Source organism: Barbus barbus, assembly GCF_936440315.1.
Source record: "Barbus barbus genome assembly, chromosome: 41".
Lineage (NCBI taxonomy): Eukaryota > Metazoa > Chordata > Actinopteri > Cypriniformes > Cyprinidae > Barbus > Barbus barbus.
The window spans coordinates 10084520-10100240 of record NC_136719.1 but is presented as its reverse complement, the minus strand read 5'-3'; the positions used below and the strand labels follow the sequence as shown (position 1 = coordinate 10100240).

At 41.4% G+C, this 15721-nt stretch overlaps 1 protein-coding gene across 1 annotated transcript; it reads left to right on the top strand.

Annotated features, from left to right (window-relative positions):
- Nucleotides 1-2688: 2688 nt before the first annotated feature.
- On the top strand, nt 2689-15376 carry LOC306860501 (uncharacterized protein). Its single transcript, XM_079402235.1, has 15 exons — nt 2689-2794; nt 7134-7238; nt 8223-8265; nt 8354-8449; nt 9537-9649; nt 10053-10128; nt 10410-10594; nt 10736-10788; nt 10902-10963; nt 11649-12348; nt 13292-13421; nt 13499-13533; nt 13629-13644; nt 13925-13984; nt 14079-15376. Exons 2-15 carry the CDS (start codon nt 7172-7174, stop codon nt 14162-14164), a joined length of 1722 nt encoding a protein of 573 aa, XP_079258361.1. The 5' UTR covers nt 2689-2794; nt 7134-7171; the 3' UTR covers nt 14165-15376.
- Nucleotides 15377-15721: the final 345 nt, after the last annotated feature.

The following is a 15721-nucleotide window of genomic DNA, read 5'->3' as shown; positions in this document are numbered from 1 at the left end:
CTGGAACTCTGGCAGGGTTGGCAGACTGCTCTCCCGAGGGCACTGGGGGAGACGGACACCCGATCTGCCCCAGAGGGGTCTGCCCTCGTAAGTCCTAGGCACAGCACCAGGACTGCCTCAGCCTCAGCCCCCTAATGAATGACGGTCCTCAGACCCGCGTCATTCCTAGGAAGACCAAGCTGAAGAACCAGACCCTGCAAGGCAGGACCCAAAGAGACACATCGGCAGTAGTTCCCACGCTGCCTGATGGTCTCCTAAGGGAACCAGTCTCTCGAGACTGGCCTCTGGCGTGCCTAGAGCTGCTGGCTCGGTGCCCTGAAGTGGAGGACCGGCAGGAGACGGCCGAACCAGGAGCTCTAGGGACCCCCGCAGGGGTGGCGAGCTTCCCAGCTCCGCTACACTTCGGGGCGGAAGAACTGAGAACATTGCTCGCTGGAGCCAGCTGCGCCCTGGAACTCTGGCAGGGTTGGCAGACTGATCTCCCACGCCCGTAGGCTTCTTGGCCGAGAACCCCCTTAGACTTAAGAACGGTCCGCAGATCCGGCTTAGCCTTAGAGGTCCCCGACCCAGAGCGTTAGCTGCCACGGCCCCACCTCGGTGGGGTGTGAGTAGCCACGCTCTGTTTTGCGCCTCTCTAAAGAGGGGCTGGCACGCGGCGAGGGCTGCTCCCGCCTAGCAGCCCCCTGAGCTGGAGAAAGGCGAGGGAGAAACCGCTGAAACGCCGCCGCTTGTCTACGAGCCTCCTGGTACCTGTCGACGACGTAATTGACGTAGTCGCCGAACAGGCCAGAAGGCGCAAGCGGGGCGTCCATGAGGAAAACCCTATCTTCTCCTTCATGTCAGATAGGGTCGACCACAGACAGCGTTTCTAGGGAGCTCAGAGACCAACTTATAATTCAATCAAGCTGAGCCCAATCCCTCATCCAGCTCTCTAAGCAGGTACGTCAGCTTGGTGCGCCTGCAACACTCTCTCTTTTTTTTTTTTTTTTTCGGTGTGCAGACACGCACCAGCCTGACCTGCAGCCGCGAGCCTTCAGAGACAACGCCACGCAAGGGGACAGATAGCTCGCGAGCGTCTGTTCCACCCGGGGCATCGCTCTGATATGAATGAGAATAACGCACGCGTCGCCTCGGCAACGCGCGCTGCGATCCCCGCACTCACACTCGCCGCCGTGCCTCAGCAGCGGCGGGAATGTGAGATGTACAGCGGAGAGAAACACAACCAGCCCCCTTTTTTTTTTTTTTTTTTAGAGCTGACTGCGCGCCGTTCTCATTCATAATATGCTTGTGCAAGCACTGTTTCATTGACGCGTCCACCTCCTCGGAGGAAGACAGGTCTAGGAAAGGAAGAAGACACGGGCTCACAAACGGGCAGTCAGCTCCCTCGAGAGCTGAATCTGCGCGCTCTGCTCTGAAGCAGACCACACACAGACTGCGTGCATCCCAAGCAGTGATATAATGTTGTGTAGGGAGGAACACACAGCCCAGAATGCGATCTGCTATCGCCCCAGTGCTTGCACATATTGCTGGAGCCTACTTAAGTGATTGTGCAGGACAAACAACACTAAATAAGACTCACAACATGCAAAGACAATACACACAGACAGAGAAGCGGTTGCTGAATGACAAAAAGCAAACGCCGGCTCCACCGCACGTGCTTATATGCTTTCCGGTCAGTGACGTCACCGCCTATGACGTCTCGCCCTTTCATTGGACATTTTACACTCTGGTTCAGAGCGCGGTCACGCTGAGGGCGTTCCCCGTAGCGTTCGACGCAGCTCGAGTTCCTGGAAGGGAACCTTGAGTACCTTTACAAAACGCAGCAATGGTTTTACTGTAGTAAAACAGGTTTTTGACAGTATGGTTCACATTCCACAAATTAGCCAAGGTTTTCAGTTTTACCTTGTTTTTAGTACAAATACCTTAATTAAATGAAGGTTACTGCAGTAAAACCATTACAAATATCTGGTTAATATGGTTTTGCTACAAATACCATATATTAACCAAGATTACTGTTGTAACGTGTGGTTGTTTTGCTTTTAGACCAAATATCATTGTTTTTACTATAGTAAAACCATGGATCATTTTCCAATGGGTGCACAGTAGGACAGGAGTAGGACATCTTGTTAGGAGGTTCTCTGGTGTTCTGCGAGTGTGGTGATCAGAGGAACCTCCAATGCTGCTTCAGGACTGTCAGTTTGATGGTTTGGTTTTTGCATGACATATGACTTGATACAGTTCATTCAGTATGATGCTTATTATCTTGAAATATGAGGGTTTAAAAAGACAAATTTCCCTCACCAGGCTATGTATGTAGTAAATAAATGCTAATAAAAACTTTCCCATGTCACTGCAACAAAGTTGAATAAATGCATCTTTAGTTCCTTGAGATTAAAAGAGCAAATCAAAGCAGAATAAAGCAGCTTTGTGTGTCTAAAAGTTCACTATATCCTTCTGAGGATTTTTTTTTTCTTTGTGGCCGGGCAGGTTTAGTGGGATTTCAGCAGGACCGGTTTATCCAGGGGAAAACTGGTGTTTGTGTGCCACGGTAAGGAACTGCTCAAACCTGTTCTCCTCGTCAGTGGGGAGAAGAAGGAGGGGCTGCTTGGAGAGCAGGAGGAGGAGGAGAGGAGCACAGGGCGTATGTAACTCTTTTTTACCTTTCCTCTCTATTTCATTCTCATTCCCATTAGTTTTCAATCTGATGTGGCTCTCCGGGGGGCACCGGATGACACCAGCGTGACGAGGAGGCCAATAGCATCGCGTGATTGGCAGGTCCACAAGGTGGCACGGGGTGAGTGGACTGCTCGGTTCTCCTGAACACTGTATTGACCAGATGTCATGTGTTTTGGTGTTTGTTCATTGAGCTATTGCATGATGTGATCAGTCATCAATAACACAACACATCATATTTACAAAAACACAATCACTCATTATTTAAGCTATTTCAGTTGGGTGGGGTGACGTGTTGTTCATTTTTGATCAGTGATATGAATTCATCTAGTCTTACTATTGTATTTCATTTTCCGTTCACATGTCTATTTTTAATATTAAAATTATTGTTTACTAAGTTTTTCTCTTTATATTAATTGAAATATTGAGAATAATTATTTAATAATCACAAGTATTTTTATTTATTTATGAGAATCATTAAAAAAAACCTATTTAAAAGTAATAATTGAATACTAATAAGATTGAGTCCATTGATATTGTATCATAAACTCATTACAGGCTCACAAAGTTTAACATTAGTTTGCAGCTTCCTCTCTCTCTCTCTCTCTCTCTCTCTCTCTCTCTCTCGCTCATACGCCCACATCTCTGTCTCTCATTTCTCTCATATTTTGATGGTCCTGCCCTTGGTAATGTAACAAGTATTAAACTGAAACATGTAAAACACAAACATCAACTGCCAAAAAAACAAAACCTAGCAATATCATAGGCAGAGATTGCGTAATGTCAGACCTGATCCACCAATCCATCTCAGAAACATACTTTCTCATGTATTTTAATAGTGATATTATGCCCCAGGCCTGTTCAAAGACTCCACCTGTCCATCTTGTTGACTTAACTGACTGATTTAGTATGGTTTAGATAAATTACAGTATGCATTATATATAATCTCCCACTTATTTAGTGACACCGTGAATGACCTCTGACCCCAAATGTCAAGGGCACTGAGAGTCACAGATCAGATATGATCACACCTGTTTGTATGGTAAATCTATATTGTTAGAAATCATTTTTGCTCAAAAAAGTCAGCTCAAAGGAGTGGGTTTAAAACATTAGTTTGTGTGTGTGTGTGTGTGTGTGTGTGTGTGTATAGATGTGTGTGAAAAGTGAAGTTTGCAGTTCTGAGAAACAGGTTCCCTCTTGCTCCCGCTGCTGTAACGTTCAAAACTGTTATCTAACGTATCCCGACATGCAGAGAGAGTGAAAGAGCAGGCGAAAATCACTCAGATCAAAATGCAAAAAAGATTGTATTGGGGGGGGATGGGTGTAACCACACCCTCCCAAGAGTCCTCAGCGACTTGCTGTATCTTTGCAGGCAGAAGTCATGCAGATGGGGTTAAAAAATATAATGAGTCTATGCACAGTTATGTTTTACTAGAAAGTGTGTTTGTGTCTCATCAGTTTTAAGAGAAGTCGAATGCTCTCTACTGTACAAAAGTTTGTGGTCGTGAGGTTTTTTGAATGGTTTTTTTAAGTCTCTTATGCTCACCAAGGCTACAATTTTTTGTTCAGAAATACTGTAAAAACAGTAATATTGTAATATATTATTACAGTTTAAAATAACTGTTTTCTATTTGAATCTATTTTAAAATGTAATTTATTTCTGTGATGCAAAGCTGAATTTTCAGCATCATAACTTCATCAGTCTTCAGTGTCACATTTTTCTTTATAAATCACTCTGATAAACTAATTTGCTGTCACTTTTGATCAATTTAATGAGTCTTTGCTGAATAAAAGTATAAATTTCTTGAAAAAAATAAAGTCATACTGACCCTAAACTTTTGAACGATAATATACAGGTACATCTGAAAAAATTAGAATATCGTGAAGTTCATTTTGTCTTATAACTTATTTCAAAAAGTGAAACTTTCATATATTTTAGATTCATTAAAATTAAAGTAAAACATTTCAAACGTTTTTTGTTTTAATTTTGATGATTAGAGCTGACAGCTCATGAAAGTAAAAATCCAGTATCTCAAAATATTAGAATATTTACATTTCAGTTTCAATTAATGACCATCCCTACAGTATAAATTCTGGGTATCTCTTGTTCTTTGAAACCACAATAATGGGGAAGACTGCTGACTTGGCAATGATCCAGAAGACGAACATTGACGCCCTCCACAAAGAGGGTAAGTCACAGAGGGTCATTACTGAAAGGGGTGGCTGTTCACAGAGTGCTGTATCAAAGCATATTAAATGCAAAGTTGACTGGAAGGAAGAATTTAGGTAGGAAAAGGTGCACAAGCAACAGGGATGACCGCAAGCTTGAGAATACTGTCAAGCAAAGCTGATTCAAACACTTGGGAGAGCTTCACAAGGAGTGGACTGAAGCTGGAGTCAGTGCATCAAGAGTCACCACGCTCAGACGTCTTCAGGAAAAGGGCTACCAAGCCACTTCTGAACCAGAGACAACGTCAGAAGCGTCTTACCTGGGCTGTGGAGAAGAAGAACTGGACTGTTGCTCAGTGGTCCAAAGTCCTCTTTTCAGATAAAAGTAAATTTTGCTTTTCATTTCGAAATCAAGGTCCCAGAGTCTGGAGGAAGAGTGACGAGGCACAGAATCCATGTTGCTTTAAGTCCAGTGTGAAGTTTCCACAGTCAGTGATAATTTGGGCTGCCATGTCATCTGCTGGTGTTGGTCCACTGTGTTTTCTGAAGTCCACAGTCAACGCATCCGTCTACCAGGAAATTTTTAGAGCACTTCATGCTGACAAGCTTTATGCAGATGCTGATTTCATTTTCCAGTAGGACTTGGCACCTGCCCACACTGCCAAAGGTACCAAAAGCTGGTTCAATGATCATGGTGTTACTGTGCTTGATTGGCCAGCAAACTCGCCTGACCTGAACCCCATAGAGAATCTATGGGGTATTGACAAGAGGGAAGTCGTGGCCTAATGGTTAGAGAGTCGGACTCGTAATCGAAAGGTTGTGGGTTCGAGTCCCCGGCCGGCAGGGATTGTAGGTGGTGGGAGTGAATGTCCAGCGTGTCCCTCAATACCACGTGGGAGTGAATGTCCTCTCCTCTCCACCCTCAATACCACGACTGAGGTGCCCTTGAGCAAGGCACCGAACCCCCAACTGCTCCCCGGGCGCTGCAGCATGGCTGCCCACTGCTCCGGGTGTGTGTTCACGGTGTGTGTGTTCACGGTGTGTGTGTGTGTGTGCGTGCGTGTGTGCATTTGTTCACTACTCACTGCTGTGTGTGTGCACTTGGATGGGTTAAACGCAGAGCACCAATTTCGAGTATGGGTCACCATACTTGACAATACGTCACGACTTTACTTTACTTTAAAAAGAATATGAGAGACACCAGACCCAACAAAGCAGATGACCTGAAGGCCGCTATCAAAGCAACCTGGGCTTCCATACCACCTCAGCAGTGCCACAGGCTGATTGCCTCCACGCCACGCCACATTGATACAGTAATTAAAGCAAAAGGAGGCCCATCCAAGTATTGAGTGCATAGAAATGAACATACTTTTCAGAAGCCTGACATTTCTGTTTAAAATATCCTTTTTTCATTGATCTTATGTAATATTCAAATTTTCTGAGATTAATTTTCTGAAAATTTTGGGTTTTCATGATCTGTAAGCCATAATCATCACAATCAAGAAATAAAGGCTTGAAATATTTCAATCTATGTGTAATGAATCTATATAATATATGAGTTTCACTTTCTGAAATGAGTGACACAAAATATTGCCCTTTTTCACGATATTCTCATTTTTTGAGATGTACCTGTATATATGAAATATATATTCACATTTCAGTGCATTTCGGTCATTTAAACATTTGTCATTGTGACTAGGCCTTTACATCAACCATGGAGATTTTCAGGAATTTAGTTTCAAAGATTTTTGAGGCAGTCATTTATGAGGCAAAGGAGTAGACATTTGTAGATAGCACAGGTCAGGGAAGATAAGCTGAACGTTGTCATATTTAGATGTTAGTGTCGGATATGTGTCGAATTGAAACCCATTTATAAGTTGTCTGCGCATAGCAAGGGTTATAAATAAACTTCCTGATCCGGTTTGGTTTTAGATGCTAGCACAATCACACATGTTGTGCTAATTCCGACTCTCCGTATTTCTTACTCTCTCACTCTCTCTTCTACACACAGTCATACATGCATACACAAATAAAGTTAGGCCTGCGGTGCACATCTTGCAGAACCAGTTTGGCAAGACCAGGTTTTAATAGCCTTGGTATATATGAGTGTAGAAATTTCAGCTCATATTTTAGCAGGTTACGCCCACTGATCTATATATATAATCAGTGGTTAAGCCAGGGCAACAGCAAAACATGAACTGGCAGCAGTTGTACCCTAATCATGCATTGATTTAACAGATCTTTATTTTTTCATGTTTTTCTTCATTTTTCCTTCCTATCCTTATTCGTAGGAAGACAAGTGAAGAGGCAGGTGTGCAGGAACACCAGCATGGCTGTGGAAAGCTTTCCTGAACTCCTGCAGAAACTGCGGGAAGTGCATGAACATGAGTTTGAGGGTATGACCAATATGTTTTCACCAATAGGCAACTTCACAGACCAATGACTATGAACAGTAAAAACATATTTACATAACCAAACCAATAGATTACTATTGGTCACATTTACTGTTTCCAGTCATTTCAATTAGGAATCTGCATGATCAACAGTTTCGCTCGAAGGCAAAAAAAAATTCCCCATGCAGATTTTTCTCTTGGTTAAGTCGGTCACATGAATTTGCTGCATTGACAAACATAAAGCTGCTTGGTTTGAAAGTGACTTCCGTCTGAGTTTTGCTCCATAAATCGCTACACTGTTGACTATGGACATTGGACCTTTTTTGCCTGTGAAATCTTGCTAATGGGAATGAATGGGCCTCAACAACAACAACTGCATAAATAAAATCAGCAAAACAATAAAACAATGCTATGAGCTCAAAAACTCTTAAATTAGCAACATTTTGAGTATAAATCTGACATTGTTTATTCACCACCATGTCATTCCAAGCCTTTTTGACTTCCTTTTTTTATTTTATGTCTTTCTTTCTGAGCACAAAAGGCAATAGTTTAATGAATAAAGGTGGGGTGAATTCAACACAATGGCATTACACCGTGACTCACATTAACGCTTCATAAAGCACCCAACAATGTCAGCAAAAATAAGCCTGAACATGATATTTGAAGGAATAGTTTTATCTAAAAATTATATTTAGCTGAATATTTACTCCACGTTAGGCATTCCAAGATGAGTTTGTTTCTTCATTAGAACAGATTTGGAGAAATGTAGCATTACATCACTTGCTCACCAATGAATCCTCTGTAGTGAATGGGTGCCGTCAGAATGAGAGTCCAAACAGGTGATAAAAACATCACAGTAATCCACACGACTCCAGTCAATCAAACTTGTGAAGTAAAAAGCTGCATGTTTGTAATAAATCATTCGCCATCTAGTGCGTCACACTCCAGTTGTCTAGATTCACTATGTGTTTTTCTCTCTCTTTACAGGGTGGCAAGAGAAAGTACTGGAGCTGACAATTAAAAAGAATATGTGAGTGTGAATACCATATTTTTCCAGCTAAAATTGACATCATATTTGAAATCTACCTCTATAATGTTTTATGTGCATTCTGTTGTAGTGATGCAAAGCGCATAGAAGAACTTTACAACAGGAACCAGCAGATGAAAGAACAGCAGCGGATTCTTACTGAGAACATCAAACAGCTGGAGAACAGGTGTGTGTGTGTGTGTATGTGTGTGAGAGAGAGAGAGTCAGTCTTAAAGGGGTCATATGATGCTTTTTTAAAGATCATTATTTTGTGTATTTGGTGTAACGGAATATGTTGACATGCTTTAATGTTCAAAAAGCACATTATTTTTCAAATACTGTACATTATTGTAGGTCCTCTATGTCCCGTCTCTCTCAAACGCGTCGTTTTCTACAAAGCCCCTCCTTCCGACAAGCGCAGTCTGCTCAGATTGGCCAACTGGCACAGTGCATTGTGATTGGCCGAACACCACAAGCACGCTTTGGAAATTTAACGCCCCTTTCCATAATCGCGAGCTTCATCTATCATTCTTTCCTTAGTTTTACCATCAGTTCAAGCCCGAGAGGCGAACAGAGTCACGTGACAGACACAGTGATGATGCTCGTATGTGTTTGCAAACAAGCCGCGATTAAGACAGCTGACTCCACTGTGATGTGACTCTCTCTCTCTCTCTCTCTCTCTCTCTTTCTCTCTCTCTCTCTCTCTCTCACTCACACACACACACACACACACACGACGCGCAAAACTCCGCATTTGAACAGTCAATAACAAAACATACTTACAGTTGCTGATTCAGAAGTACCAGATTGTCATAGCAAAGTCAGAATTACCTCCTCTCCTAGGTTCACAAAACTGTCATTCATAAAATGCGTTGCTGTTCTGTTGTAAGAAATCTTAATGATTCCTAAATGCATCTACTTTCAGAAGGCCAAATAAAGTGCTTTTGCTTTCGCATAGAAACACACAGTGTCTCCCTGACTTGGCTGCGTCAACACTAACTGAGGTTACTGAAACCACGCCTTCTTTCTTTGCTTGCACATTTGGGCAGCATTATGCAAATATTTCCACATCGTGACGTAGACATGTGGGGGCGTGTTTGAATGAGCCGTTTTAGGGGGGTGTGGCAGAGTCTTAACTTTGATAAAGAATATCTCTTTGGTTTTGAGACTTTAGTCTTTGCAATTTCAGGAAAACTTGAAATCGCATCATATGACCCCTTTAAATGTAATCTCACACACCACTGCCCACACTGGATGTGTCTGCCGATCCTCAGGTTGCGGGCCGGGTTGTGTGACAGGTGTACAGTCACTCAAGATGTGGCTAAAAAAAGACAACAGGAGTATGAAAACTCCCAGATCCAGAGTCTGCAGCACATCTCTCTACTGGGTGAGCTATAAATAGAGCCTTTATATAATGAAGAAATGTTGTGGCATTGACCATGTTGATTTGTTTAATGCAAAAAGTCACAAAAAGATTTTTTTTTCAGAAAAAGACTTTTGAGATAGCATTAATCAGGTTTTACACAAATGCTGTGTAGCTGCTGTTTTATACTAGTGATATTATTTGGAATAAAAAAAGAAGAAAGAAATACATAAAAATATATAAAAAAATACAGTAAAACGGTACTGTTTTAAAGTACTGTTATCTATTTTTTTAAATAGTTTTTTTATTTACTTTTATTCAGCAAGGATCCATTAAATTGATCAAAAGTATTAATTTCTTAAAAAACAATCACAGAGGTCACAGAGGAATTAATGGATATTAGTGATAATCTTGTTTACTGCTGCAGTGAGTGAGATGAATGCTCTAAAGAAAGAAAACGACAAACTGAGAGAGGAGCTGAAGGGCTTGAGGGATGCATCAAAGTGAGTGGCCCATTTGCTCAACATGCTTCCTTGCCATATTTGTGCAAGTATTTCCTGTTGTTTCTCATTCTCAAGTTCTGATCTTGTCACATAGTGGCACAATCTGATTTACTGTACCTGTAACTATGCAGCACTAGCCAACATACTGTGGTCTGCACCAAAGTTTGGTCAAATATCTTTCGCCCGATGTTGGTCACTTGTGGTCTGGGCCTGTTTAACAGACTAGGACTATATATTGTATATAATAGTCATGCATAATAACTCCTTGCTTCACCTTTCAGCCGGCAGAATGGTCATTCAGAGGACACTATCACCCCAGAGGTCAAGGTATCACCTGACACAGCAGTGGCTGCTGTGACTTTACTGGCCTCAGGGCTGAAGTCCAGCCAGCCTCCACCAGGGGACGCCACTGTACCTGCAGCTACTGTCAAACGTGAGACGGAAAACAGCCCAACTAACAGCCTGGGTAAATTACTGCAGACATTTCAGAGAACGAGTGCTGTTTTATTCTGATAATACTTTAGATTACTACTACTGAATCTACTGAATGTATCTTAGTTTCTTCACATCTGATGAAAAGATTGTTAATGTTCTTTATCCTGTACAGAAAAAGTTTCTGAACACAAACTTATGCAAAGCTGGGGCGGGGCGTTTTCATTTGTAAGCATTAATTTGGTTTTGATTTTTTAAAATTGGTTGTTTTATAGTAAATCTTGTTTTTTCTATTCTTTTGTGTTTCATTGTTTGCTGAAATTTGTGTTTCTCTCTTTCAGGAGTCGAATAAGCCCATGTTGCCCATCTCAAGATGGGGCACAGACTGCAGTGCTAAAAGAAGGTGAGATGAACAGGCAAAACAAGATACATTGAAATTATAAGCGAATTAAAGGCAAATCTGACTTTGTATGTGTTTAAGTGCTATAATCTGGTCCCCGGTGCATCTACGAACTCAGAAAACGTAAATATTTTTATTTTTTTGGTAAGCCTTTCTCTGCAAGCTTGTGAAAAAATTACCCGCTCAGATTTCGCTCCCCTGTGACATAGAAAGGGGATCTTATTATAATATTACCACCCCTTAATCTGCACGTTTCCACTGTAAAGACAGCCACTTTCTGTGCTTCGGATGTGTGCGCTCAGAAAACCATATGTCAAAAGTTGAAAATAATATGGTTTAAAATGCATGATTTCAGTGCGATATACATAATCAAAACCAACCAGATGTTTTTAGCAGAGTATTTGAGTTACGAGCTGTAAAGGCACAGCCCTATTCTGGAAAAGGGGGCAGGGAGCAGCAGCCATTTGTATTTAAAGAGACATGCACGAAAACAGCATGTTTCTGCTTCCACTCAAAATAGGCATTTGAGTGGAAATCATATAAGAAATTATCTGTGGGGTAGTTTGAGCTTGAACATCACAGACACACTCTGGGGACACCTGAGACTTATATTACATATTGTAAAAAGGGGCATAATATGTCTTCTTTAAGGTGACACGTCTTAATTCTTCTCCTTATGCATCCACAGATCTTCCAGCGTGGATTCAGTTGAGCACAGACATTCCCCTTTGCCTCCTTCTCTTCCATCACCTCTTAGTCTACTGAAGAACAATCCTATTTTTTCTACTGTTGCCTCTGAGGAACGTAGCAGCCGGCAACAAATCCATGCCCCCGTCCCCTTCCGGCCACTTCCGATCAAGACCGGTCGCCTGTCTATCCCGTGGCCACTCTCAGAATCTACTGACTGGGTAACGGTAGCAGCGGGTGGCTCTGGTGTTGGCAGTGGGATAGCAGTTCACCCAAGCCAGACCCCAACTCCCAGCTCAAACATACTGCGTTTCCCTAAACTGGTCCCTCCAAGCAGTGGCCACCAGTCTCGCACACATGGCCCAACACCTAGTGGTCTGCGGCCCTGGTCCCGCAGAAACCTGTCAGAGCATGCAGAAAGTAGAGAAAAAAGAGTGAAAGATGCTGTTACAGCGCCGCCCCAGTGGAAGGTCTCAGCAACGCAGCCAGAGAGGATTTTTGGACAGAATCTGAGAGTGGATGAAGAGGAAGCACCGTTAGACCTGTCTGAGTCAGGACGTTCAAAAAGCAAAGAGAAAGAGAAGACACACTCACAGAGCGACTCATCTTCATCTTCCTCACCACCTGATACACTTTCATCGTCATCTCAATGCCCATCAAGCCCTCAAAGTGACCAGCAGACAGCAGACAATAATACACAGGTAGACTTCAAATGATGCAGAAATGCCTCCTCATTAAAGACCTTCCTTTGGTTGAGACAATATTTAATGAGTGTATCCTGTTATCCTGAACAGAATTTTTAATTAATTTATTTTTATTAGCTATTACAGGATAATGCCGTTTTGATCAAGCATTCAGGATATTGCACGAATAGCAGTCCTTGCTCTTTGACATGGAAAAGGTTCTACTTTGTCTTTGTTTAAAACTATTTTTGCAAGAAGAGCAGCAAAAACACTAAATTACTGATTATATTGTTTTTAAAATGCCACCTTCTCAATATGAACTTCTTGTATATGAATCTCTTTGCAATTAACCTATTATGCCAAATTTCCCCATTGGTCTCTGACCATCATGGCCTCCTAATCATCCCCTTACACTGATTGGCTTCATCACTCTGTCTCCTCTCCACCAGTAAGCTGGTGTGTGGTGGGCGTTCTGGCGCACTATGGCTGCCGTCGCATCATCCAGGTGGATGCTGCACACTGGTGGTGGACGAGGAGACACCACCCCTCACAATGTAGAGCGCTTTGAGTGCTTAGAAAAAGCAGAAAAAGCGCTATATAAATGTAATGAATTATTATTATTATTATACTGTATACTGTATACAAACTGTTGCACATTCAGACTAATGTTTCTTTGTGTTTGCATTGTTCCTGTTTACGAAGACTTGGGCATATAGAAAGAAATTGATACTGTGGTTTTGTTAAATCAAGGCCACGTTGTACTGTTTCGTTCCTTCATTTAACATAGTTAAGTTGTGGCCACAATTTAAATAAAACAAAGGAACAAATTAGCACAACATGGCAAACGACTGACCTAAAATGACTTCATGAATTCATATGTTTTAGCAACAAACTCTGTACATATTTTTATTTACGAGAATGCAATTAAAATTGCCTGTGATGTTTGATTCACATTACACAGCAGGAGGAAGCACAGGAAACATGTAAAGAACAGGAAGAGGTAAAGGAAGGTGAAACATCTCCAGCAGCTGAAACATCTGTCAGCCCAGAGAAGAAGAAAATCCCATCGCTAACCATTTCCCTGCAACCAGGTAAAGCTTCACTCTTGTTGCTTGGTTTAGGTTTATTTGGATTGTGTTAAGGTGAATTGGACTGTTTTGCCTTGCAGTTGTGGTTATGGAGACGCTTAAATCAGGAGTACAGGTAATCTTAGCACTGAATTGATGTTATGTCATTAAATTTCAAACCTCTTTATGAGATCAGTTCTAACTTCCACTTTGTTGTGGCTGGGGGTGAAGTTGTCTGTTCATGGAAGCAGACCCAAAGCTCTCTCCACCCTCAATACCACGACTGAGGTGCCCTTGAGCAAGGCACCGAACCCCCAATTGCTCCCCGGGCGCTGCAGCATGGCTGCCCACTGCTCCGGGTGTGTGTTCACGGTGTGTGTGTGTGTGTGTGTGTGTGTGTGTGTGGATTTGTTCACTACTCACTGCTGTGTGTGTGCACTTGGATGGGTTAAACGCAGAGCACCAATTTCGAGTATGGGTCACCATACTTGACAATACGTCACGACTTTACTTTACAATGGAGCAAGAGGAGAAAGAGAACAAAAACCTAGAAACAAGCAGAAAAAGACTTGGGCAGGATACTGATGGTAAGAGGTCATCTTTTAATTTTTTTTTTTTAAAGCTGATTCAGTTAATACATTTAGCATCTTCTAAAATGTCACTTTTATTGTTTTGTCTTAGCTTTTTCCCAGCGCTCACTAAAGGAGAAGAAAATTCGGCTGAGCAGGGGACCTCAAGGAAACCATGCAGACTCGGAGCAAGGATGAAGGTCTCATTTATTTTTCTCTGTTTTATATTAATTGGCTTTTTTGGGGAATTTTCACAAATGTTTTTGTTCATATATTATTATATTTTTTAATATACAGGCAATGGATTCAGCCATGATCTAGTTGCTGTGGTTATGCATACAGCCATTTTTGCTTTCACCCTTCGCTGCAAGTTTCCAAGTTCGAATCTCTGGTGTTCGCTTTAGTTTTCCAGAAAAACCAACACTAGATTTCAGCTACACCTCTGACAACATAAATCTCATGTATCAAACAAAATACATATTGCAACCCAGACTGGAATTAAATAAGATATATGTGCAGCTATATCATTCATACTGTACATGGGTAAATTTGTGCTGAATGAATTTGTTACTTCATTGAGTCAATTTCCCAGCAATCTTCAGCTGTACCAAAACAGGAAGCCAGCTGTTTTTACTGACAAGGGGGCTGTTAAAGCTAGATATGTTTTTAATTCCTTGGTTTCACTTTCTTCTTCCTCTTTTGTAACATATCACAAGTCATTAATAAGCACATATAACATGAGTACATATAATTGCCTGCTGTCTTGTGTTACGAACATTGTCACGTTAGCTCTCAGTATATGTTCATTCTCTCTTCCGTGTACAAAGTGTCGCATCTTGTCTATTTTTGTCTCTCTCTGAGCACTAACGCCTGCTTCTTGTAAATGTGACAAAATGAAAAACCCTCAGCTTCCCCTTTTGTTTTGTTTTTTTTTGCGCTGTCAAGCATATATTTTGTAATAGAGAATTTTCCACTTGCAGCTGTAAAAGCTGCAAAAGGAGGAAGGGTAAAACTGTGAAGAAAAAAATATACTTTTTTTTAGCTGTAAACCTTTCCTTTGCACTATTTTTAGATAGTTTTAAGAGATAATTTGGAGATTATCTAATAGTAAAATTCCTCCTCAACTAACGTCTATCGAATTAAATACAAGTACATTGCATAAACTGATGTCTGTGGTCATACTTTGTGAACTATCACCTGTAATTGGTTTAGGATGTGGGAAACAGCTGCATTGAATAAATCATTCTCACTGTGAAGAACATGAGTGTTTGAGTCCTTGGAACAATTCAGAGTTTTCACTTGAATATGGCGATCACCACAACACTTAACTTGCTTTCTTTTGTATACTGAACAAGGGTGTATGAGTTTAAAGTACAAAGGTAGAAATCCCAATAAAAACCCTTGCATCAACATATCACACCTGACTTACTGTTTTCTATTTTTCTAACATGAATGTTTTATTTGATCCACATATATGTTTTGTTTAATATTCCCAGGTGTCCAATTACTTTTCTCTCTTATAAGTATTTGCAGATTAAGAATGAAGTTGTTTTGGCTTACTATTTATTAAAGAAGAGTTAGAGTTATGTATTTGCTTGTTTATTATGTTTCTCTGTCTCTTTCAAGAGAAGAGGTTGTTTAATCTCACCGTCTGATAGGGGATTATTCTGTCCTTATGTAACTGTGAGGCTATTTCCAATCCAATAATACATCTGTGTGCTTCTGTATGTGGCTGTGCACTATAGACACACTCAG